The 25,493-nt window shown below is 39.4% G+C and overlaps 4 protein-coding genes across 7 annotated transcripts; 2 read left to right on the plus strand and 2 right to left on the minus strand.

The window, feature by feature from the left end:
• Positions 1-1,461: 1,461 nt before the first annotated feature.
• LOC121952368 (ras-related protein Rab-6A) lies at positions 1,462-11,859 on the plus strand. Of its 2 annotated transcripts, none has more exons than XM_042499000.1 (8): positions 1,462-1,822; positions 3,782-3,840; positions 3,963-4,016; positions 4,690-4,795; positions 5,669-5,780; positions 6,183-6,276; positions 8,347-8,413; positions 10,261-11,859. In XM_042499000.1, the coding sequence occupies exons 1-8, from the start codon at positions 1,753-1,755 to the stop codon at positions 10,323-10,325; spliced, it is 627 nt and encodes a 208-aa protein (XP_042354934.1). In that variant the 5' UTR covers positions 1,462-1,752; the 3' UTR covers positions 10,326-11,859. The 2 variants fall into 2 exon arrangements, with proteins under 2 accessions (XP_042354934.1, XP_042354935.1); XM_042499001.1 differs by lacking the exon at positions 6,183-6,276 and adding an exon at positions 7,558-7,651.
• A 1,174-nt stretch (positions 11,860-13,033) lies between these two features.
• dnajb13 (DnaJ heat shock protein family (Hsp40) member B13) lies at positions 13,034-17,513 on the plus strand. The gene is made up of 8 exons (XM_042498884.1): positions 13,034-13,347; positions 13,458-13,561; positions 14,598-14,759; positions 14,842-14,990; positions 15,077-15,190; positions 16,807-16,920; positions 17,005-17,081; positions 17,347-17,513. Exons 1-8 carry the CDS (start codon positions 13,280-13,282, stop codon positions 17,504-17,506), a joined length of 948 nt encoding a protein of 315 aa, XP_042354818.1. The 5' UTR covers positions 13,034-13,279; the 3' UTR covers positions 17,507-17,513.
• A 166-nt stretch (positions 17,514-17,679) lies between these two features.
• On the minus strand, positions 17,680-20,487 carry ucp2 (uncoupling protein 2). The gene is made up of 8 exons (XM_042498883.1): positions 20,390-20,487; positions 20,153-20,294; positions 19,699-19,903; positions 19,345-19,561; positions 19,064-19,261; positions 18,244-18,345; positions 17,968-18,148; positions 17,680-17,799 (listed from the first exon to the last, which is right to left on the minus strand). Exons 3-8 carry the CDS (start codon positions 19,822-19,824, stop codon positions 17,685-17,687), a joined length of 939 nt encoding a protein of 312 aa, XP_042354817.1. The 5' UTR covers positions 19,825-19,903; positions 20,153-20,294; positions 20,390-20,487; the 3' UTR covers positions 17,680-17,684.
• Positions 20,488-21,284: 797 nt separating this feature from the next.
• LOC121952388 (mitochondrial uncoupling protein 2-like) lies at positions 21,285-25,154 on the minus strand. 3 transcript variants are annotated; one of them, XM_042499035.1, is made up of 8 exons: positions 25,053-25,153; positions 24,582-24,713; positions 23,961-24,094; positions 23,658-23,865; positions 23,381-23,578; positions 23,173-23,274; positions 22,885-23,065; positions 21,285-22,062 (listed from the first exon to the last, which is right to left on the minus strand). In XM_042499035.1, the coding sequence occupies exons 3-8, from the start codon at positions 24,084-24,086 to the stop codon at positions 21,948-21,950; spliced, it is 930 nt and encodes a 309-aa protein (XP_042354969.1). In that variant the 5' UTR covers positions 24,087-24,094; positions 24,582-24,713; positions 25,053-25,153; the 3' UTR covers positions 21,285-21,947. The 3 variants fall into 3 exon arrangements, with proteins under 3 accessions (XP_042354969.1, XP_042354968.1, XP_042354967.1); XM_042499034.1 differs by having other exon boundaries at positions 23,961-24,713; positions 25,071-25,154; XM_042499033.1 differs by having other exon boundaries at positions 23,961-24,713.
• Positions 25,155-25,493: the final 339 nt, after the last annotated feature.

Raw genomic sequence — 25,493 nt, forward strand, 5'->3', positions numbered from 1 at the left:
GCTGTCTGGTGAGCTGGAGGTCATATGCAATCGAGTGAGGGCTGTAAACATTACAGCAGGATACCAATTTTAAAAATTGTTGGACATTACACACCTAACAAGTTAGACTTCCACTTTCACACCTACATGCTGCTACCCATAACTGTGATTTTATATTGTTCACAAAGACAGCCCTGCCAGTTGGCTTGATGTTGAAAGGTTTGCTTACAAAACCTGCCATTAATAGCTTAAACGTGCACTTTGCAGTGACGTCCCTGAATAGGCTAATCTGCCGTGAACAAAAAGAAGAGGCATTCTTTTAACACCAACAAGGTGTTGGCCTAATGATGTCATGATGTTGATTTAGGGTGTGTCAAGCATTCCTGTCTAATATTATCTGCTACAAGTGTTATTCTGAATTTTCATATAAGGATTACACAAAATTACAGGGGTGTAGAACCAAATTGTGGGCCCTGTGCTAAAGCAGTCTTTGATGCCCCCCTGCCCTTCCACTCTTGATCCATGACTCTCTCAAACATGTTTTGATTTTTATTAATTGATTTATTTTTGACAAAGTCTCCTTGCTTTTTTGGGTGGGGGGGCTGATTTCCATATTTTTTGGAGAAAGACATGATAGTTATATCAGAAGTCCAGAACCGTTATGAGCATCACTCAGCTCCGGGTGCATTGTATTGCAGGGCCGGACTAAACCATTTTGCACCTCTACAGGGGCCTCAGAAAGCTTCCTATATATATATATATATATAGATAGATTAATAATATATATATATATATATATATATATATATATATATATATATATATATATATATATATATATATATATATATATATATATATATATATATAGTTTTAATATAAAGTTCAGTCTTTCAACTGATTAAGTCAGACAGTTTTAGTTTAGTGATGGCACTACTTGGGGTGGGGATAAATTGGGGGGGCCAGGTGCCACATGCACAGGGACAGATAGATAGATAGATAGATAGATAGATAGATATCAAAATAACACAGGAAAGCCCAGCTGCCATTCATTGAGCATTTGTAGGACAAAATAAAGACCACTGATACTAACAAATTTTAGAATGTCATGTCAGTATCATGTCAATATCAGTTTTGGCCACAATTGGTCCCCTCGGGACGTGCAATGATTGAGAAAACTCCAAGACGTTTCTTAGTGAGATTGGCTGTGCGGTGAGTCCGCCCTCTTGTGGACATACAAAGACACAACATGCTCCATTCACAGTCTGCTTATTTTGGTTCAGCCTTTAGCCCTCTATTGTTCACAAAACACCCGACTAAAGAAGTGAAGGTGGTTTATAAATCAACTCGTGTTTATTCGTGTTAAATTAATACGTGCGTTGCTCTGCCAAAGGGCGACACCCTTTTTATCATGAGCTGTTTCCTTGTTCCACCAGTAGAGAGCAGCATGACATGACAAACAGTGTCAACTTTGTAACCAAAGAAGAAGAGTAGCCCAGGGTGGCTAGCTGTAGGTGGTCCTGACATGTCAGAGAACTGACAGTAATGCTAACTTGGCACCAGTAGTTAGTGAGTTATTAAAAAGTACATGGGAGCGTGAGGGAAAGATTTTAGAGCACGAAACTTTACCAGGTGGCCTGTGTGGAGGGCTGACAGACCGGTAAAACGTTACGAATCCCGACCTTTGATATCTGACAACCGCTGGTTAGCTAGCATTAGCTGGCTAGCTGGGGAGCTCCCGAAAAGTAACGCCAGAGCTTATTTCATACAGTCATGTCTGCCGCCGGAGACTTCGGAAACCCGTTAAGAAAATTTAAATTGGTCTTTCTCGGGGAACAGAGTGGTAAGTCTAATGTTAATGTTATATGTTGTTTGGGTGTGGAATTATACTCTGTGGGAAATGTAGCTAACACTAGAGTTTGGTGGCTTTGGTGGGCGATTAACGTTAACCTGTTAGCTTAGCTAGCATTAGCTGGGTAACGTTAAACTTGATACTGTGGTAGTATTGCGACAGCATAACTTGTTACTGTTGGTCCACGCTGGCGTCATGGAAATGTTATCTATTTTCTTCCTGAAAGGTTTAGTCATGTCTAAGGGAATGTGTCGTTCGCTTGTTGGCTAACTTCCGTGGCTAAACTGTAAAAACATACTCTTAATGGAGGCAGTGGCAGCTAGCAAGTTACAAGTGTCAGTTAACTAAAGTGGTGAAGTAGTGTGATTAACATAGTAGGTGGAATTAAAAGTGCTTTCTATAACGCTATATTAATATCAGTTGTATTTAGTCAGTAAGTTGAGGCTTCAGTTACATGCTAAGTTGTCTACAGGTGACATGTTGTATTTGCTGATGTGTTCACGCAAAAGCTATCAATCTCAGTCAAAGTCCACATACGTATCACTGTGATTACACAGCCTGAACAGTGCGTTTACCCCGGGGACATTTCTGCGGAGAAAGGATGCATCCATTTCCAAACCTGCCTAGTAGCATTCCTACACTCTCCCGACTAATTTCCCCCTTTTCCAGCCAAACTGAACACAAGGTGTGATTGTACTGGAGCAGAGGGGGGGGGGGGGGTGCAGGGGGGTTGTTCAGTATAGATCCATCCATCAATCATGTTTTTTCAAAGGTGTGCGGTCGTTTATTATATAGTCCAGCACCATACTAAATAGACTTTTTCATGCTTTCACAGCTGGGTGTTTTGCATGCAAATTCAAAGATGCAAAAACATACATTGTAAGCTGAAAGTGAATTTGGAGCTTTAACTGGAATTGGGAAGCACTGCTCCAACTTTTTCTCTCCCAATATTGATAAATCAAGTGGGTGTATGATCTGTTGACACCGATAAGTAGTTGGTGATACTTGTACCTTCTTTATCCCCAATTTAAAGTTTGTTCATCTAAGTGCATGGAACTCAGCATAAGTTTTGGTCATTTTTGAGGTCAGGCATTGTTGTGAATGAAATGAATGAAAGTGGTAGTGGAAACACTATATTATGACATTAAAAGAGAACTTGCATTAATGGAGCCATCCTCTCTGATCTGACAACATCCATTCTTTCTAATGAGGTCAGTATAAGCACTGATAATAATCCAGCTGATCTGATTAGTTTATCCCTTGTGAAGAAAAAGGGAAAGGTTCTGTAGAAAAGGTTTCAATTAATTCTTTGGTAGTGATTATTTTTCCGAAGGTATTGTGTCCTGTAATATGACCCTTCACTCTCATCAAGATAAGACAGACTTTGTGCTTGTCAGACAGTGTATGATCAGCTGTGGCTCCTTGTAATGGCAGTGTTGGCTTTGGCCATGTCATCATCACTTGATGTGCAGTGTAACTGATAGTGTAACTTGAGCTCAGCAAAACAGTCCGAGGCTGGGGAGCCCTGTGCCGGTGTTCAAAACAGTCTCTCTCTGTAATAATGTGCTTAAGGGATGTTTTACTAATAAATAACAGCAAGATTGAAGGAAATATTATGAGCAGTTGTACTATTTAACACAGCAGGACAAAACATTTTTAAAAGGGAAATAAATGGGGAGCCTTGTTCCCACCCCTTCTTGTCTCTCTACATTCCTCAACCCTCCAACTTCTCCCACAAATGCACCACACCCTTTAATGGACAAGAACTTTCAGCAGGCAGCTGGTGCTGCATGGTGAGCTGCTCTCAGCTGCAGTCTGTTACAACGGCCCTTCATCTGTGGCTCATAAACTGGACACAACTTTGATGTTGCCACTGGATGTTGCTTCTCATATTCAAATTTGTATATCTTGCAGTAGATCATAATCCATCCTTTTTGTTTGCTTTTTTAGTGGGAAAGACTTCGCTGATCACCAGGTTCATGTATGACAGCTTTGACAACACATACCAAGTGAGACAAACACCTCCTTCTGATTTCTAATAATCATTGATAATGTTCATGTTATTCTAACATCAAATGTTAATGAATTGAAAAAGCTTATGCATATTTAACCAGGTATTATCCATTTTCAGGCCACAATAGGAATAGATTTCCTGTCGAAAACCATGTACCTTGAAGACCGAACAGTAAGTGGTATTTTTTGACTAATAGTTTTTAATCTGTCTTTGCTTGTTGGTTGTTCTTGTTTTTGTCTATATTGTGGACACTCTCTAAGTGACTGTAAGGTTTTGGTGCAGATAAAGTGAAGGGGCTCTCAGATGCTGATTGCTTAAATAATGTCGTATTGCTCTTTTTTCTTTAACCATTCAGTTATGTTCTCTCTAACTATCACATGCAGCATTTGTACTGCCATTCACGTGTGAGCTGGATGCTGTACCCCCTGGACTTTCCCCCCTTTCTTTGTTTCCCCCCTCAAACAAGTTTTCTTCCTCTCCTTCCTGCCCTTCCATCTATTCTCTTCATCCCTGTTTTGAAATTAGACACCTTACTTGATCAAGAGAGGAGGGTTGATGACAAGTGAAGGCTGATTATTTATTTATTTCCTCCCCAGGCCCAGACAGGTTGCCCTCTCTGGTGGTCATTCACTACCTGCATGCACTACGCTCTCTCTGAACTCTCTCTGTCTTTTCTCATTCGTCTGACTTTGTTCAGTTTTTTTTCTTCTTCTTTTTGTCACCATAACTTACATCATTTTCTGACCTCGGTTTATCTTGTTTTATTTTCATCCCTTTTGTATTATTTTTTCTTTTTCTCTTCTTTCATTTCTCCTCCCATCCCTTTCCCCTTCCTGCCTCACAGATCAGGTTGCAGTTGTGGGACACAGCGGGGCAAGAACGGTTTCGTAGCCTCATCCCAAGTTACATCAGAGACTCTGCTGCTGCTGTCGTAGTGTACGACATCACAAGTAGGTGGAATACCTGTGCACTTGAAATTTTCAGATACATGCCACATTTGCCTCATCCTCTGTGTACTGGGGTTTTTTTTTAAAGAGACAGTTGGCCCCAAAATCAAAAATACATACTTTTCCTCTTATCTGCAGGAATAGGCCACAGAGCTTGTTGAGTCATTTCAGTGTAAAGTGTAAACATTAATGGCGTCCTCGGCTGAGCTGTAACATTAGCCAGGTCAGTGATGCTAGATGAGCTAGCAGTAGATGCACGCTTCCTTCTCGGCGGTGATATGGTTGGAAGGTGTATTTTGGTTGAAAGAAAAAATATCCTACATTAAACTGCTCATAGCAAGGTCTTTGGATTATCTTGAGTAACTGGGTCATGATTTCTGGAAAGAGACATTGCTGATGAGTTTGTCAGATGCTTTTTTTTTTTTTTTAAATGGCCCTTTGAGCACCTCAAGCAGAGTGCCATCTAGTTTTATTATATTGAAGGGAAGTCAAACATCTCTAAAGCTGATTTCTCCAACACTCAAAAACTCACACAAAAAAAATATTCAGATTAATGAATAACACTACACGTAAGAGGAAAAATATGCACTCTTGATTTGGGGTAAACTGTCCCTTTAATGTTTGGAAGCAAATCGAGTGTCAGTGTAAATCCACAGTTGGTAAACTTTTATTTCGTAATGTAATTCAAGCAAACGTTCCCTTTTTATTTCTAAAATCCTGTATTTCCAAATGTAATCATTGGCCTTGGTCAAGATGTGTACGACTTGCTATACTTCCTTCCTGTCACAAAGTTGCCTGTTTTCACAGCTGAAGCTTTTCATCTCCTGAATACTGATGCTCTGCTTCCTGTTTCTCCCTTGTCTCTGTCTCTCTTAGATGTCAACTCCTTCCAGCAAACCACAAAATGGATTGATGATGTGAGAACGGAGAGAGGAAGTGATGTCATTATTATGTTGGTGGGAAACAAGACAGACCTTGCAGACAAAAGGTAATCTGTTCTTCCTTCCTCCTGCCTCTGTGTAAGTGGGTCCATTAAGAGCATACTAATGAAGTCATTGATTGTTGCTGCCGGCCTGTCGATGCGGAGCTCCTCAGCCCTTCATGGGCAGAGCAAGTTATCTCTGCTCTTTGTGGATGTTAAAGCTCTCATTGACTTTTTTATACTATATGACCTTTTTCTCATTGTTTCATACCACATTGTTTGAAGATATTGATCAATGAATCATTAACAGATTGATCTCATGAATATATTGATAGTTGTCAGCTGTAATGTTTGATAATATTCAATCTGAAAGTGTCTGCTGTGTGATCCACTTTATCCACCTGTTTAATTTAGTAAGTTGTTTAATGCCTTTCGCTGTGCATCTCTTAATTCCCTTATCCACCGCAGGCAAGTATCTATTGAGGAGGGTGAGCGGAAAGCCAAAGAACTAAATGTAATGTTTATTGAGACTAGTGCAAAAGCGGGCTACAACGTAAAGCAGGTAAGAGTGTGTGTGAGTCGTGCTCTGTAGTCCTGCTGCAGCTGCTGCCGCCTGGGCTCCTCCTCCAAAGGTTGGATATGACAATCAGAGGTCCGAGGCTTGGGGATTCAAAGATTGCAAAGAGTCATCCTAGATTCTTTTGGACCATCTAAAAGAGGCATTTTGTAGGGATGCATCAATTTATCTGCTGCACATCTGTATTAGTCAATATCAGTCATATCAATGTTGTTTAGGCTATAATGCAGGGCTTGATTAGTAGCATCCCGTTATTTCTGGGACAATAGGAAATGAGTTTGGGAGAAACAGAGATCTTACCTGGGATGTCGTCTGGAAAAAAGTAGCAGCAAACTCACTATTGACATAAAGGGAAACACCCAGTTTACCTGATAATGCTGCATTGTGAACAATAAAACTGTGTTGAAATCAGAGGGAGGGAGCTAGTTAATGTTAGCTGTTAGCAGGTGGTGGCTGTAACCAACAGCTGATGGGGGTTGCATTGAATTATATTATGATGCATTCGAGCTCTATGCAGTAAAAATGAGTATCAGGTGCAAGTAAGTTATATTATTCTCGTGACAAGTTCAATGTAGTCTTGTAAAACGTTAATTTTGGGGAGAACCTTGATTAAATGCAGTTGTTTGAAGGAGAAATGTGTTGATCATTTTACAGCAATATAAAATAGTTATAAGAGGGAATTATTATATATTATTTAAAGCAAGCCGCTTCAGAGACTTTTATTTTGAAATAAAGTGGGGGGAAATGGTTATTTCAAAGGTTGTTTCATAAATATGTATGATTGATTTTGTGCACATTCAAAGATAGTTTAATGAAGGACTGACAGACTTCAAAACTGTTATTTTTTTTATAGTTTCTCGTTTCCCTTGCACACAAGGGAAAATAGATAACAAAATACACATCAACAACAAACATTTCTATCTCATTCGGCCAAGTTGTTATTTTAAAAATCAGTATTGGCACAGAGTTTTAAAATCGGTGCATCCTTGGCATTTTGTAAATTTACCAGCTGTTAACTGGTCAATGTCCACCAAATCTAAAGCCCTCTGTCCTTATTAATGAACTGAACAGCCCAAAGTTTTACTAGAGGACCTTTGGTCTCAAGCACAGGTGGCAGCAGCAGCAGGAAGGGGCACGGCTTGTTACTCCCTTTCAACATAATCACAGTCTGTATTCTCTTTCCCTTGTCTTTTTTGTCAATGTCTGTGGCGATATGTGCGTGTCCCCCTGGGTGTTTGTGTGTTTGTGCGCGGTGGCTCATCACAGACAGATAACCACAGAGGAGGGAGAACAGAGAGCGAAAGAGATGAATGTTCTGTTTATTGAAACAAGTGCAAAGACAGGCTACAATGTCAAACAGGTAGAGCGTGTGCACCTTTGTGTGTGTCTGTGTGTTCATAGCGCTCATGCTCTCTACTGATTGGCTTCTATTTCACACACGCATGCGTGCATAAAGGTGTGCTTTGAACATCAGCTTCATCTGGTTGAAAGTGACGTGCGTGGATTTGATTTGCAAGCCCTCTCCCACCTGCTCGCAGCATTGATTTGTATCGGCCAAACATTGATCGTAAAGCCCTGGAGGTGGGTCGGGGTGTGCAAACCAATACTCTACACTGATCAGCACATTTGCAGTATTTTTTGTTGCATGTATTCTAGTTCTGCAGTATGTGATGCTTTTTATTGTGAGAGTGGGCTTCTCGAGCATCATCATACATCCAACACTGTCCCTTTTAAATGCATTTGAATCCATCAATCACTTAAAATCCTCCAAGCTCCATCAATGGAAGTTCTCAGTAAGGCACAAGTTACATCCTGTCCCTCTGCAGTGCAGCAATAATGCCTCGCAGTAGCTCAGACATATGCTGCTAAATTCAAATCAAATTTGGAAAAGCTCTGGTGGCCTTCTTCCTCTGTGCGAGCTTCAAGCAAACCTTATGCTAAATCATTTAATGGGAATACACACAGCACGCTATCTAGATTTCATCTTGTGCTTTTGTGATGCTCTGGGCATATTTCCTTGTCTGACAGAATACATCTGGTTCTCTTTCCCTCCAGCTTTTCCGCCGTGTGGCAGCCGCCCTCCCTGGCATGGATACCACACAGGACAAGAGTAGAGAGGACAGTATCCTTTGTGTAGACGTCAACGTCTGTGTCCGACATGACAGAAAAGGGTCAGAGGGTCTCCTCTCTTTCTAATGTTGTGTCATATGGATAAACCCTGCCAGAAGGGAAAATCTGGTGCAGCAGAATGACAACAAGCTGTTGTTCTTTAATCCGTGTGTCCCTTTAGATTTATTTTACCAGTGAGGACACATATTGTACTCCAGCTCTCTAATATTTTACTGTGGGTATAATGTTACCAGGGCTCCCTCAGTCATGAAAAACCTGATAAAGTCATGGAATTTCACAGTCACATTTTCAAGGCCTGGGAAACTAATGAAATTAGTAAAAGTCATCAGAGGTTTTGGGAAGTCATGGAATTTTGTTTGTGTGTAATAAAATTTTTACATTTATATTTCTTAGATAACCTTCCACATAATTTAAGGTAATGGAAATTTTATTTTCTGTAGTGTGACGATGTTAGGTAGCTCTAGTTTGTGTCAGTGTGTGACAACATTTTGATTAGCATCATGTATGTTTCCCCATTTTCTTTCCTCATACAGTCTCTTCCATCATGTTTTCCAGTGAGCTAAAAATTATGTTTGGAAAGAGTTGAATAATACAACTTTAAAAAAAAACTTAAAGCAAGTTTGGCAAGAAAAAAAATGCAGCATATATCCTTAAAAAGTCTTAGAAATGTTGTCCAAATGTGTGGGAACCCTGTGTTACAGAAATACTCACCACCTCTTGTCTGCATTCAGCTTGGATTCACAACAATTGGATTCAGATTGCTGATAAGCGTTGAGGCCATTATACCAAGTCTGTATTTTTCATCCAAAATTGTTGCGTTGTTCAACATTTCTCAGCAACTCTGAAACTTTTGCCCATCCAAGTTTTCAGAACAGGTGGGATGTGGCTTAACCTACAGGACACACAGATCTGCAAAGAGAGAGAGAAACTGGGCAGAGGTAGAAAGGGGCCCAGCGAGAAAAATAAGTTCAAATATTTAGCAATTGCCTTCTTGAAATCTTCCTTGACAAAGACAAGGAAACTATCCAACAATGTACAAAGATGCTGACAGCAGTGTGCAATTTAATAGCCGCACAGAATCATTTCATAACTCAGGAAGTCGCTGTGCCAAATGCAAGACGCAGGAAGAGTGGCGACAGTCAGGGAGGTTCCTCCAGTGGAGAGAGGCAGAGCACCAATTTGTCTTTCCTTTTTGTGTCTTATTGCACGTTTTTGCAATGTATAGAGCAGTTAAAGGCATCGGACTCAGTGTGCATGGTTTCTGCGCATAACATTTTTTTATTGGATGCCTGATTTTAAAAAACTCATACAAAACACACAGACTTTGCAAAGGCCTTTTATCTACCTTACGGCCTCAGTTTCGAAAAGTATGTGAGTAACGTCAGTAATGTTTGTTCTCACAGGGATTCAACACTTTCTGTGGTACTATGACAGTTTAAGTTTATAATATTTATCGCTTTTACAAATACTCCACAATTAACTGTAGCTTGAAATGAACATAAAATATGAGCATTCTCATGTCTTTATTTCTTTCAATTTAATTTGCTTTGAAATCAAGCATGTGGAATTTGCCCTATATATGTGAGCGTAAACAATGACTGTGTTGTTTGCATGGAAATTATATTCAAATATTATTTAGCCCTGCACCCTGTCATGTCAGGCAGTTGAAAACAAATTACAAAGTCTTCTGCGTGTTATGAAACTTTAATATGTGATCTCCAAGAATTTAATCCTGCAGAGCGGTCTGGGAGTTTGGTTTAGTTCTTACAACCTCTCATGTACATTTTTGAGTGGCATGTTTACCTTTTTGTGATGTCCCTTAACTCCTACACCCCTCAGTGATTGACATTAAGCTGGAGAAGCCACCAGAGCTACCTGCCAACGAAGGAGGCTGTTCCTGCTAATGCCGGCTTATGGCATTGATAAATATTTCTCTTACTGGCTTTTTTTTCTCAAACCCAGTCTTTTTTTCTTTTTTTCCCCTTGTATCTGCACCGTTCGCTGCACCCGTCGCTGCTCCCCCAGCCTGAAAGAGAACACTAAAGCCGTTATCCTTGCCATTGTGGAAAGCTGCTCTCTCATTGGGAAGTCATAAATCACTTCAGTTGAATATTTGCACTTTAACACACATACGTTCAAACAGCTGTTTTCTGTCACTTCAAACAGACAAGTTGGGGCAGCAAAAAAAAAAGAGTTACACCGCTGTAGTTTGTCTCTAAAAATGACATTTTGAACCAAACCGAATGAAAGAACGTGTGTTTAAGACATGAAATCAAAGTATGTGTTTAAGAGTGAGAATATTCTTGAAAAAAAGTTAAATATCGCTTTAAGCTTAATAAGCACAGTGTGGGTGTCGTGTGCATTTGTCAGTTAACATAATTTGTGATTTTGCATTTGATCAATCGGCAAGGATTCGTTCATTATCAACAAACTTTTTTTTCTTTTTTTAAACTGTCAAGAACAATTTGTGGGAAAGGTTGCAAATAGGTTGAAATACATCAGCTAGGACATCTTAGTGCTGACACATACACCCATGATGCAGCTGAAGTTGCAAGTGGCAGCCATGTGCTCAGTGGTGCCTGTACCAGCAGAGTCCCAGTTCTCCCAACATGTACCAGCATGACATGACAAGTCAATACATGGTCTCTCACACACACACACACACACACACACACCACCGAACAGTCTCACACCAGCACAAACACACAACACCTACTACAAGAGCAACACTATCACTGCACCATCCACATTACCGTCCTTCCCTCACTTGTCTCTTGAGATGGGTTATTTTTTACCTTGGCTTCCATTTTCTATTTCCTTTTTATTTGAATAGATCTTTAATTATTTTTTTCTAAAGACTACAGCTATCATAGATTAAAACTATTTCTTTGAACATAGTGTTTGAGGAGGATTTTCTCATATTAAGAGTCATAATCATAAAACCCACTGTAAACATTAGAGATGGAGATATACAATATGCCTTTTGGAATTTAATTGTAGAGGGCTTCCTTGGCTTTTGGGTTTATCTAGTTACGTTTGGTATGATGTTTTATGAACACTTAAAAGATTTTGCTTGTTTTTATTTTTTTGGCATTGATCTTTTGTTAGTGATTATTCTACATGTGTATTTAATCCACAATGACTTGTAATATTTATTTCTATTGGATTCATGTCTTTTTTTATGGCTGTTAATATCTTCACTTTTTGAATGAGTCCTGAATTGCTAATTAAATATTCATCCATCGGGATCACCTTTAACCGAATCAGTAGAGAGCCTCTGCTGCTCCTTCTCAATGGCAATTTGATCATACTGATAAAACAGTGCAATTTTCTGTGTGAACTTGCGGAGGAGAGTCCGATTTGTATAGCATAGTAGTCCTTAACGTTTCTGTCTGGAATGGTTTTAAATGAAAGAATAAAAATACACTTGTCACTGCTGCTGGAATACATCAGTGTGTTATGGACAGCTGTAGGAGTTAATAATTAACGTGAAAAATACTCGAGTATTGCAGAGACGTTATCTGTAAGTCTTGAGCCTGTCTCTCAGCTGTGGCAACAACACTAGCAGCGACTGTACTTTATGAAAACAAGGCCTGAAAAGTGCTGCTGTGGTCATGGAGCAGAAAGTAGCTCAGTCATGTGGACTGAAGGACTGACCGTAATCTGAAATGTCCTGCAGGAGCGATATGCTGGACCTGAACTAATAGGCTTATTTCACAGCAGGCATTTTGACTTGTCATTGCAGGGAAAGCACAGGTGGAGCTAATGGATGTAATGATGGCTCTAAAAATATGCCATGCCACTGAGCCAGTGTTCACAATAACAACCTTGAGCAGGCACACCAAAATAGAATATAGTCATTATTCATGCTCAAATATCTGTCATGAAACATTTAATCATAGGAAGCTAATTTATTGAAGAATTGGAGATATTAGGGTAATAAGTGACCTGTGTGCACCTGTAAAGCCAGATTGCAAAGCAGGCAACTGTCTCAGGGCCCTAGACTGAAGGCCCTTCAGCCCAGGTTCACTGTCTGTCAGATAGTTTCACATAATTTGATTAATTGCAAAATTTAATAGGAACAAGCAACAATTGGCTTCTGCATCATTACCTAATCATGTGTGTTTCTGAGGGTTTCATATGTCAAAATGATAGCCCAAGTTTTAAGACCATCATTATTCTAGTTTGTGTTCAGTTTACATGGTGCATATTGCTAAACAAAAGGAAAAAATGTGCTTTATCAAATGACCTTTTACTGCAGTGACAGGGTACATAATGCACAGGAGGGCAGGAGCTGTATGTGTGTGGGCCCCAAAACAGGTTAATCCAGCCTTGACTGTTAGTTTAACTTAAATCGGAGAACGCTCACTTTGTATGCAGTTTGACAGCAGTCAATTAATCAGTTAAACTTTATATGTATAGCGTCTTTCATACAGGTTAGCGCCATTTAAAGTTTATATGTGACTGAGAATATTAGGCTTATTAATTACTATTCCCATTATAACTTTTTTTATAAGAAGGTATAACTTCACTGTATTTTTGTAACATGAACACAGCTGCATTTATATACTTCTTTTTATTTTGTTCTTTCTTTTTCATTTTATTTTATTTTTACATATTTATTTTTATTATTATTAGTTTTACCATTGAATAGTGTGTGGATCCCTGCTCAGCCCAGCATGGTTCAGCCATCGCTACAAGTCCCGCGAGAGTCTCTCGAGCATCTGTTACCCTGGAAACCAACCTTAACAAATGTTACTGTGTTAAGCTTATGTGAAAACTTTACTTTAAGACCGTCACCGTTTTCGGCAATATTCACTTTTCCTGTTATATTTAAGTGAATGTAACTCACGCAGGTATGGGTCATGATTACTACGAGACGCTGGAAATAAACAGAAATGCAACAGACGCAGATATCAAGAAGGCGTAAGTTTTATTAACCTAGCCATAAGCTACGTTAGCTTAACTAGTTACCAGACGTTAAAAGTTGAAGCATCATGCGTTTTGTGCTCATTGCCACACTTTGATCTCACTAGATACCGACGACTTGCTTTGAAGTTTCATCCGAGCAGCAACAGAGAAAAAGGCAGCAGGGAGAAATTCAGTCAGCTGGGCGAAGCCTACGATGTGCTGAGCGACCGTAAGTACAACAGGGAGGTTTGTTTTAGCTTAAATGCTGGATAAGTAGCCCAACCATTTAACTAGGTTAAACACGAAGACTTAGCCTACTTGTAAAATGTATTTTTTTTAAAAATCGAAATAGTACTAATAATTGTAGAAAAGTAAGACTGCAAATAAAAGTGATAATACGTCCATAACTTTATATTTTATTGTCAGCTTGTTTATCTAACTTGCTATCCTGCTAACTTATATGTCTCAAAATGAATATATTTCTAAGTAATAATAAATATTGTAGTTAAAGGTCCAGTGTGTAGGATTTAGGGGGATATGTCGACAGAAATTGAATATAATATAATAAGTATGTTTTCTTTAGTGTCTAATCACTTGAAAATAAGAACTGCTGGGTTTTTGATAACTTAAAATGAGCCATTTATAGCTACATAGAGAGCAGGCATGGATGCACTAAATTAATGTGCAAGGGTAAAGTAACCTGTCAGAAACAGTGATTTGTAAAGTGAAAATGCTTTGTTCTGTGTTTTTTTTTAAGTGGTTTTTAATCAACTGGTCTGTTTGTTTTGGAACATAAGAGACCACTGTAGATAATTCAGTTCCCGGTTAAAAAAAAACCTGAACAATGAGCACTGAGGCAATCTTGAATGTGAGAAGTTTTAGCTGGTTGCAATCTGCAATCCTTCATACCAAGATGCCACTAAATCCCCCTGAATCTTCCTTTTAGTGGGCTAACATGTCTATACTGCTGATGACTGAGAGGAAACTATTCTAAGGCTTCAACTAAGACAACCATGTTTTATTAGCAGAAGATAAACACTGTGTGACCAAAATGAATAATTAAAGCTAATGTGCAGTGTGAATGTATGCTCTTTATATGCTCTTTATTAAATAGTTAGAAGGCAAATATATCTTATTTAAGATCATCATCTGACTGAATCTATCAAATTATCCACCTTATACGAAAATATTGTTGCTTTAGCCAGCATTGCTGCATGGAGACTGGCAGTGTGTGTCTATAACAACACCTTTATTCTTTGTGACAGCTCGAAAAAAGGCAACTTATGACAAGTTTGGTGAGGAGGGTCTAAGAGGTGGTCTCCCACCTGAGTTTGGCGTCAGTGGGGCTTGGTCATCTAAGTATGTCTACCACGGGAACCCAGAAAAAACATTCAAACAGTTTTTTGGAGGCGACAATCCATTTGCAGGTAAGGAAACCATCATACAGTATGGTTATTGTACATTTCATGCTAATTACATTAACTATATTTATTAACTTTTATTTGCCAGACTTCTACACAAATGATGAACCGCTTCAGTTTGGTGGCCTGCAACCAGGTGTGGTGAAGACACAAGATCCTCACATAGAGAGAGACCTTCATCTGTCCCTGGATGATCTTTTCCACGGATGCACAAAGAAGATTAAGATATCTCGCAGGGTAAACAGTACCCTATGTGAGACAACTATCTTTCATCAAACAGCTTATTCGCATATTAATTCAGGTTTGCTTCATTTGTTGAACAGGTCATGAACGAGGATGGATACACATCCAGCATCAGAGACAAGCTGCTGACTATAGACGTGAAGCCTGGATGGAAAGAAGGCACAAGAATAGTTTTCCCCAAAGAGGGAGATCAGGTAAGAGACTATACATCACTGTTTAATATAGAAATTAAAGACAGTCATAATAATCATCACTAATAACATATGCTGTAATACTGTACAAAGAATGTGACCATGTTGTTATACTTCTTCCAACCTGACTGTGAGAATGGCCAGAAACAGAGCTCAGTGTGTTATTTGAAATGGTTTATCCAGTCTGATCAAGGTTTAGGTGTTTTGTTTAAGGTTAGGATGAGCTATTTTTGGTTCAAAAACAAAATAAGGCTTTTTTCATATTTGGCACTGTTCCACTATTTCTTTGCATCATGCAAAATTTCTTACAAGAACATGTGTTATGGCCTGAGTTCTGGCTTGTGGCGCTGTCCCTGGTGCTGATTTATCCATCACACTGTTGATTTCCAAGCCCCATCTTTAAGTGTGCTATTTGCTTCCGAGGCAAGTCTAGCATCTTACCTATATACCAGTCTTTATAATTTTGGAGGAGAAAAGCAAAATGTATTCCTGAAGGTTGTTTTGTGTCCAAGCAGGATGTGAAGTAGTATTTTTGCAGACACTGTAATAGTGCCAATTCTTGTTGGATTATTAAACACATAAGAAGTAGTGAGAATAGCAACATGTGTATGGCATCTCTGGTAGAGGAGGGTAGAGGTGTCACAGTATCCTTGGACAATGTGCTGAGCCCCAAACTGCTCCCAATGGGAGATGTGTGTGTGTGTTAAAAACGGGGTCACAGGTGGCAACTTACATGGTAACCTTGGCCACCAGTGTGCGAATAAAAAACGCTTTGAGTGGTCAGAAGAGCGGAGAGGTGTTTTACCAGTGTAAGTCCATTTATTATAAAGGTGGACTCCTATGGGAATTACTAATTTGACTTGATATTAAATAAATACTAAATAAGTCTGAATATAGAATATATCAGATATAGAATTTCATATCAGATTTTTACAATCCACTCCTTCAAAAAAATATCTACCTGTCATATTTGAAATTATGCTTGATTAATAAATGTTGATGAAACATGATTGGAGGTTTGCTCAAGCCATTGACAAAAGGCCACTTGAACAGATTTGGCCAGTTTGGAAACTGCCTAAGATAATAGACAGTAATGCTTTATATGAATGGGTAAGTGAACATATAATAACACACCAGTAGGTGGCCTCAGCTGATCTCTTTCAAAGTGCCCATGTTTACCTCTATGACTAAAACCACATGGAAATGAGGAACTTAGCGACTCTTCTTGTTCTCCCTTATGTATTTGTTTTTTACTTGTTTTGATTTGGTCAAAACAAAGTGTAGGACATTCTTTACCATACTGTGCATAGTAACTATAGAGTATAGATTTTGAGGGGTACGCAAGGGACATGACACCCTCAGTGTTTAGAATGTGCATTTATCCCCTGTAATGAAAACATAAAACTAGCAGAAGACTTTTATTTTTTTACAAAATGAAAGGCATTATCACCATAAATTGGTGCAGAAAATGCAAGTTTTTTAATGCTCAAAAATTTACTGTCAGAGGACTCCCAAACTCCCTAACAAAACCATGCCCTTAGAAATAACCAATCACTAAGCCATATTTTAGGGAAAGAGGCTGACTATATAGTAATCACCTTGCTGCATTTTACCTTCAGGGACCAAACAACATTCCTGCAGATATTGTGTTCATAGTGCGACAGAAGAGTCATCCTCTGTTTGTAAGACAACACAATGACCTGATATACAAGGCTCCGATCACTCTAGAGATGGTGAGTCATGTTAATGATTTTCAATCATGAGTCATACTTAAAGATTTGTTTTAAGTAGAATAAACACTAAAACCTCCCAAACAGGCCTTGACTGGGTTCTCTGTGGATGTGGAGACACTAGATGGCAGGATACTCAGCATTCCCATCAATGACATTGTGCAGTAAGTGACTGAATAACATTCATGTATAATACCGTGTTTTGTAATCCTATTGAAACGACATTCATCTCAGATGCTCTGAAAGCTGAATGAATTATTCAAACATAAAGATCACGACAAGGAGAGATAATCATAAGAAATTCAAGGACTTTATATAAACAGTACACTTAAACAGGGACATTTCTAGAGGAATATGTCTTGCATTTATGCATCATTTGCATTAATTGCCATTTTCCTGTCTGTGATTTGTTTTGTCACAACACATCAGCCCCGCGTACAACAAAGTGGTGACTGGAGAGGGAATGCCGCTGTCCCAGGATCCGTCCCACAGAGGAAACCTCATCATTACTTTTGACATCCAGTTTCCCGAGAAGCTCTCCGCTGAGAGGAAGCATCTCATCAAACAAGCCCTAGCTTTTAAATATTGATCACATTCTAATACATGTGCTGCTGCCCTGTGAATAATCATTAATGTGGTCATGACAGAGAGAGGTATCAACACAGTTTGTATAACTTTGATACTCTGAGTTGAAACATACTCTAGGAGGTAACATAAAGTAAAGAAACTTGTAAATAGCACCAATGTAATACAACATCAGACAGCTGTCACAGTATAGTTGTGCAGTTGTGGTTCGCTGCCATCATGGCTCGTTTCAGCTGCTCATACGTCACAAACATCACCACGTTCCAGGAGCCCAGGCGTAAGAACGATGGCATGAACCTTGAGAAAAAACACAGAAAAACAACACAAATGATTTCAATCCGTTTATATTATTAGCTGTTGTGTACCTCAAATATACAACCATTCTCTCTCCTCCCCCACCTCTATAAATGTTTGATTTCTGTCCTCATTAATCATTCCGATATTGTCCGCGCAGTCAGTGCTTACCCCTTGTAAAAGGCTAGCGGTCCCTCTTTGGTCATCATGGCAGCAGCACAACTGAGGACACTGCTATACTGGCCAAGAGCAGCGTTCATATATCTTGTCTTCACGACATCAACTGGAGAGGCAATCACTGTTGTGCATAACCCTGCACCGAACGCTGACACAAAGTGGCAGGGCAGATTATCTGTGGAGTGAAGGCTGACAGTTACTCCTCCGAAGAGAAGGGACAATATGTCATTCCTCTGCATCATGCTGTACTGTCTGCAGCCATTGTTTTACCTGTCAGGGGAGTGGACTTGAGGAGTGTATCCTTAATGAAATCGTACGTCACCAGTTCAGTGCAGTTAACAATTGCATTTCGTGCAATGTTTGGAGCTGTGCCTGCGTGACATAGAGATGCGCAATATCATAAGAAATAAAAGGGCATTATGCTTTATACCTAAATAATCCTTTAAAAACTTTTCACCCGCAAGATTGCTGTTTGTGTATCAGTTACTCATTGTGTGCTACCGTAATTTCATGAAAAAAAACTGAACTTTTTTTGCATGCCTTCACAGTGAACGGAGAATCCAAAAAAAGCCATCAACCGTAATGAATTTAAGTAAATGAGGACCTTGTTTAACAACTGCAAAAATATATCAAAACATCCATTCACAATACACAACACGTGCAGTAAAATCCAAGTCTCATGATCCCAAACCCATTATTTTCACGAAAACATTACAATGTAAAACACTTCTGCCTGTGAGTAGTGCACAGTGAGCGCATGAGACTGTTAGTACCGATATGTTTTAAATTGTGATATTTAGTGAAAATACATATTATTGCTATGTATTAGGCATATAACTATATAAGTGAGACTTGGATTATATTGTATGAGTTGTGTGAGAGTTTGTAAATGGATGTTTTGATATAGTTTTTAATTCAATTACATCAATTTATAGAGAATATTCGCCTTTTTTGGATTCTCCGTTCACAGTGGAGGCGTGCGAGAAAAACAAATGTTTTCCCACAAATTCAAGATAACACACGGTGAGTAATTAATATACAAATGGTCATTTTACAGGTGAAGTGTTCCTTTAAACTCAAGCTACTGTACCTCTCCACAGACCACGGATGCCCTCTTCCTTAGCAATGGTCTTATAAGCATCAACGGTGCCGCAGTAGCGTCTTGCATTCCCAGGAGACCTGGCCTGTGCCTGGAAGCGAACTTTTACTACATCTGTTGGCTGAGCAAAAGCAACAGCCATGGCACCAGTGGTACTGCCTGCAAGCAGCCGGCTGCCGATACCAACATCTGAGCCAGAGATTAGGGAGGTGTGAGCCTAAATGATGCAGGAATCCCTTACTAACATATAGAATACATTCATAGATACTCACGATCGGAGCCTTTAGTGTAGAACTGTTTAACAGAGTCATAGAGACCGATGCGTACGGAGGCAAAGCTCATCTGCCTCTGTAGTCCTGCAACAAGTCCACTGTAAAGGCTCCTGGGCCCCTCTGTACGCACCATGGTGGTGATGGTGCCAAACACTCCACGATACTTCACTGCAGATGCTTTCCCTGCAGCTATAGAAGGTCCAGCCTCTCCTTGTATCTGTGCAAGGATAAATAAGAGGATAACAAAGGACACGTGACTTTTACATACAGTATACCTACATATGTGCACAGACAATATCAGAATTTGATGTGTTGATCGGAAGTTAACTTTTTTTTTGCAAAAAGTCTGTGTACCTGCAGCCGCACTTTAGCTGTGTCCAGGGGAAACGTGAACAGGTCAGCGATGCAGGCTGCAGTTCCTGCTCCAACAAACTTCACTGCCGCTGATGGAGGCACATCTGCAGGTCCGAATCCAACCATTTTCCAGAATAATTGTGATAAATTTAAGGATTGATGAGTGACTTACAAATGTGGACAAGACAGGAAGTTCCTCCAAAATCTGAAAAAGATTGACCGCAAAACACATCCAACTATTATGTATCTTTGGCTCATTAAAGGACTCCGTTAAGTAAAGAGACATCCTGAAGTAGAAGCATTGGTGATGCTTAATGAAACACAGCTGCTCAGTACATTCTGTGCAGACAGGGGCATGCTGGGCTCACATGGGCTAAAAATACCATGCAAATTCAAATGATTTCTCTCATTATGCATGTCATTTTTACTCATGATTTTTGTTATTCATTCTTACCTTTGATGGAGCAATTTAGGGAAGAAACACAAGAGATCAGGTTTCTCTAAAGGTGTCCCTCTGGCTGAACTTTGTCCCAGCTATAAATTGGTGTCCTTGTTTTTCCATAGAAGTGATGAGTCTTAAAATCATACTCTAAATCCTTGAAAAGATAGTGAGAAGGTCAAATACAATATTAGATGTCCAGTATTAACAAAATTAAAAACAAATATGCAGATAAAAAGTCCTCTATTGTACCGTAATTTAATTTGTTAAATTATAAAAATGCTTGCTAAAATGCGTCTCCAAGTGACAATAGCCAATCAGTGAATGGACAGGATTCAGCAGTGTGGAGAGGAGAGCCGCCTCTTTAAATAATGCCTTGTCCTTGTTACATCATGGCATGGCATGTGTTGCAGATGGGGCCCCACCCCCGGGGCCCCACCTCCACCTCATATACTGGTATATGGGCTGCCTTCTGGTCAAATGGCAGACTATAAACCTGTCCAAGAGACAAACAGCCTGGGGGTGTTTTTGTCCAATATGTGTCTTGGAGCATGTTTGCTCTTTGTCCTCCTGACTTCATGATCAATCTTTACCTATGTTGTGTCCTCAGACCCTAACCCTAACGCCCAACAACATCTCAACAAACATTAAAAAGCAGAAAAGCAGGCTCAGCATATTGAGAGTTGAATAATAATTCAATAATAGTATTTAATTGCAAAATTTGACTATCCAACTTCTTAAAACTAATTAAAGCCAGCCATCTGTTTGAAAATCTGTATATAGTGTTGTAGTACAAAGAGTACAGACTTGCAAAGTAACTGCTGAGTCATGCTGAAAATCCAGAAACACAGAACATCACCCGCCAAATTAGATCCGTATGTTCAGACTCTTCAACATCTCACCACAGCTTTCTTTAAAATACGACCCGTGACCGGTAGTTCCTGCAAAATGCTCTCATGTTTTCTACAGTGAAATCTAAATACTGAATAGTGCCCCACTTAAATGCCAAGATGCTCAATTTTCTATAAACAGCAATCTAATTTATTACTCCATTTAATTTCATCACAGTATTGAAACTGTTTTCCAAGTGTTTTTGGTGTAATAGTGCTAACAAAGGTGTTGTAAATTTCAATTACAGACAAAAAGAGAAAAGGCACTTCCTTTATTCATTTTGGCATTATTTATCACTGTGTGCAATATATTTATGATTTGTTGACCCGCAATAAATCATACTATTTACAATGAGCAGCACATTAATTTAACTATAAACCCCTGATCACATGCACAAACAATGGTAAACACTGTAAACAATCTGCAACACAGATATTAAGAAATATAGAAATGGTCACTGCTTAGGTCTGTGATGCCAGACTCTATTCCTCTATTGGAAAAGCTGCTTAAGAAACAAAAACAAAATGATGTGTAACATTATTCAAATTAGCTCACAGTTCATTGTTGTAAACACAAAAATCCATCTTCAAAGCTATACAACAGCCAGCTCAACAAAGTTTGTGGATAAGCTATAAAACATACAGTAACCTTCTGGAATTACAATTTCACATCCGTCTTTTTTCACCTGAGTAAGCGCGTTTGTAATGGAGGACCCATTACAAAGTCCCTTTTACACTTGAGTCTTTGTATCAGTCTCGTATTGCAATGATGCCCTCAGTTTCATTCATAGAGCTACAACTTCCTGCCACAAGTCTTTAAAACATTCTTTTCCAACCCTTCATCACCCCTACATCGTGGTGGAGGTTAGACCGTCGTGTCGGTGCGGTCCTGTCTGAAGAAACAGTTCGACGAGCTGAGGTCAGAATGGCGACTCCCAGTACTGTTGTGTCCTGGTCATACCTCGTTTAATTTGTTCATATGTCACAAACATCACAATATTCCATGAGCCCAGTCGCAGGAAGGAAGGCATGAACCTAAATGAGGCAAAGGAAAGAAGAGTAAAGAAATGTCCCAAACAGATTATACCTTTGTTGTTTAGGTCACACTGTTTTGTAAGTCTCAAGTCTCAAATCCTAAACTTTGAGTCCTAAACAAGTCATAATGCAGTCCTCATCAGACGTAATGCCATTTTAACAACATAATAAGGTGTCAGATTTATGTAAAGGAGTTATGCTTTCTAAAATCACCATGCATTTGTTGAAACAACTTGGTTTAAAAGTAACGTTAGCCTGCTAACTATGTTAACTCTAGCCTTGGACTACTATTCTTTGTGCAATTTCAAATGTCAAATTAAGCTGTTGCATCACAGTCTGTAAATTTCGATTTACATGCTTTGTATACTGCAATATGTTTTTTCTTGCACCCCATAGCTGAGGTACGCAAGGGGAATTGTTTTTGGTAGCCTATTATTTTTCCCAACTCGTGCTCAGTGATTTAACGTTAGTTCTTCATGGTTCTCTCCTGCAGCTTGACTGCATACAGTTGGATTGGTTCAAAAAAAGTGGATTATTTGAAGTATGAATAGAGTTAATGTATGCTGAATCAGGAAATGAAGGGAAAATAAATGATTTGTGCCACACATTTTGAATAACATGTTCTAAATCTTTGGTCTTAGAGGAAAGTATCAAGTGTGTTCAAGACAAAAGGCTCAAACGAAGTCACAAGTTGTTGAAGTCTTTGTCGAGTTGCAAAGGCTTGTTTGATTTTGTCAAGTCGAGTCTAAAGCCACTGAATTTGTATCTTGAGTCTGTCTCGAATCCAAAGAATCTGATTTGAGTCCACACTTTGGTGTTTACCCTTTATAGAAGGCCGTGGGTCCTTCATTTCTCAGCATGGTGAGAGCACAGTTGATGGCGCTCCTGTACTGGCCTTCTGCCGAATTCATGAACCGTGTTTTGACTACGTCCACAGGAGAGGCCACAACTGTTGTGCAGAAACCGGCACCGAAGGCAGCAGTGAAGTGGCACGGCAGATTGTCTGTCGACGAACAGAAACTCAATCACATCCTTTCACAATACTTGATATTTGGCTGTGTAAGAAATTGGAAAAATATCTACAACAATGTGTTCACTTCTCCACCTCACCTGTCATTAGGTCGTACTTTAGGATGAGTTCTTTGATTATGTCGTAGGTCACCAGCTCTGCACAGTTTACAATGGCATTACGGGTGATGTTGGGCATACAACCTGACAGCAAGGAAGGGATGGTTACTTCAGAACAGGGTAGGGATTGTAAATGATAAGCCACAAATATAATGCATTCTTTAAATATTTAAAATAGCATGGCAAGCACCTTTCCAAAGGCCTCGTACTCCCTCATCTCGGGCAATCGTCTTGTAGGCGTCCAGAGTGCCGTTGTACCTCCTCTCACCATCAGCCAGCCGTACCTGTGCTTGGAAACGCACCTTCACCACATCTGTTGGTTGAGCAAATGCCACAGCCATGGCTCCTGTGGTGCAGCCCGCCATGAGCCGAGTAACAATTCCAGCACCTGTGTAACATGAGTACATTAGCGGGAGAGACACCACCATGTTTGTGTAACACAATGATGCTCAGGTTATGCAACTCACTCTCGGTGCCTCGAGTGTAGAACTGCTTCATTGAGTCATAAAGACCGATTCGGACTGAGGCAAAACTCATCTGCCTCTGGAGTCCTGCCACCAGTCCGTTGTAAAGACTCCTGGGCCCCTCGGTGCGCACCATGGTGGTGATGGTGCCAAACACTCCCCGATACTTCATTTCTCTGGGCCCTTCAACTTTCTGAGACTCTCCCTGAATCTGGACAGCAGTGTCACATGTAAGGTTCATTAGCAGCATGACATAATTTGAAACAAAATCTCAAGTTAAAATGCGTAAAGAATGCTGTTTCTCACCTGTAGTCTGACTTTGGCCGTATCCAGTGGAAAGGTAATGAGGTCAGCGATGCAGGCCGCTGTGCCTGCTCCAAAGAACTTAACCGCCGCAGAGGGCACTGCGTCTTTGGGTTTCATGCCAACCATTTCTACAACTAAGTTGATGACATAAGAGGAAAAATCTGCTCTTAGTGCCATTTGGCCTGAACCTTGGTGTATTACCACACACACCAAAGAAAGAAACTTACTACTTAACTCTAGACACACCCACACACACAATATAACTTTTCATATTAGGGGTGTTGCATTGTACCAAAAAAACTGACTGATTAAAAAAAAAAACATTTCTATAAATATCATGATAATATTGTTATTATGAACTCTTTTACTTGGATTCCAAAACGATGTTGCAGTATTTAAGGACAAATTTTAATAATTCTACCTTGTACCTTGCACCTCTTTTGCCCAAAATAACTGTGTAAAAATCTGATATCACGCCGGCCGTAGTTCATATTTTCACATTTTGCATTTAATCATTTGCATTTGCTGGATATAACATCTGCACACCCACAGTAACTGTGGTAAAACCCTAAAAACTACTATTACTTGGAGTTCTAAAATGTCATAATCCATCGTGCATACCTGTGAACGTGGATAAAGGAAAACTTCAAGTTTTCTCAAGAAGCACACTTGTCTTTGAGAGCGGTTCTGTTGTGGAAACTCCTTTGGCCATAAACTCTGTTTGGAGTGAGACAGCCAGCATACCACCACTCACTGCAAAAACAAGCATTTATCACTTACTCGTCACCCAGGGGGAATAAGTATTGCTGGTTTCATACATTTCATTAAAAGTATATCATTGTGATAACTGAGCGATACATTGTACTTCACTTAAGAGGTAGAAGACACAACCACACAAATCAATATTAATCATTTAAAAATCAGAAAAATAAAAAAAGTTTTAAACATTTTAATTTTTATACTAGATTTTTAAAATTTTATTTAATGAATTAAAAAAAAACAATATTTATATTATAATATGTACTAAATCAAGTGACATAGCTTAAAAGATGAACACAGAAAATGCATCCTTTTAAAAATAATCACTGTTACCTGAATGAAGAGGTTTACCTAAATAGTTTTCCAGGAAAGTTATAATCCAGAACAGAGAAAAGAATGTATAATCCTTTAGGCCGTTCAGTGTCCTCGTCTCACACTTTGTGCTTTCTGTTGAGGAATAAGAAGACGCTGTTGAATTTATAGGCACCTTATGCACATGACTACTGGGCAGCCTGACAAGTTATACACACCTGTTATGTATATCTCATGTTTACTGGTCTGTGAGACACAGCCGGATATCTGAGCACTTGTTGATCTGCTCCTCATAGTGTCGTTGTTATGGCAGCCCAGTATGGACTCACACTTTATGAGGACATGTAAACACTGGGAGTATTTTCATGATGTTTCACAGAAAAACCTGCTGACAGTATCATGAATATATTCAAATTATAAATCCATATCTTGGTACATAAAATGTCACACTTGAACATGTGG

Source organism: Plectropomus leopardus, chromosome 13 (genome assembly GCF_008729295.1).
Source record: "Plectropomus leopardus isolate mb chromosome 13, YSFRI_Pleo_2.0, whole genome shotgun sequence".
Taxonomy (NCBI): domain Eukaryota; kingdom Metazoa; phylum Chordata; class Actinopteri; order Perciformes; family Serranidae; genus Plectropomus; species Plectropomus leopardus.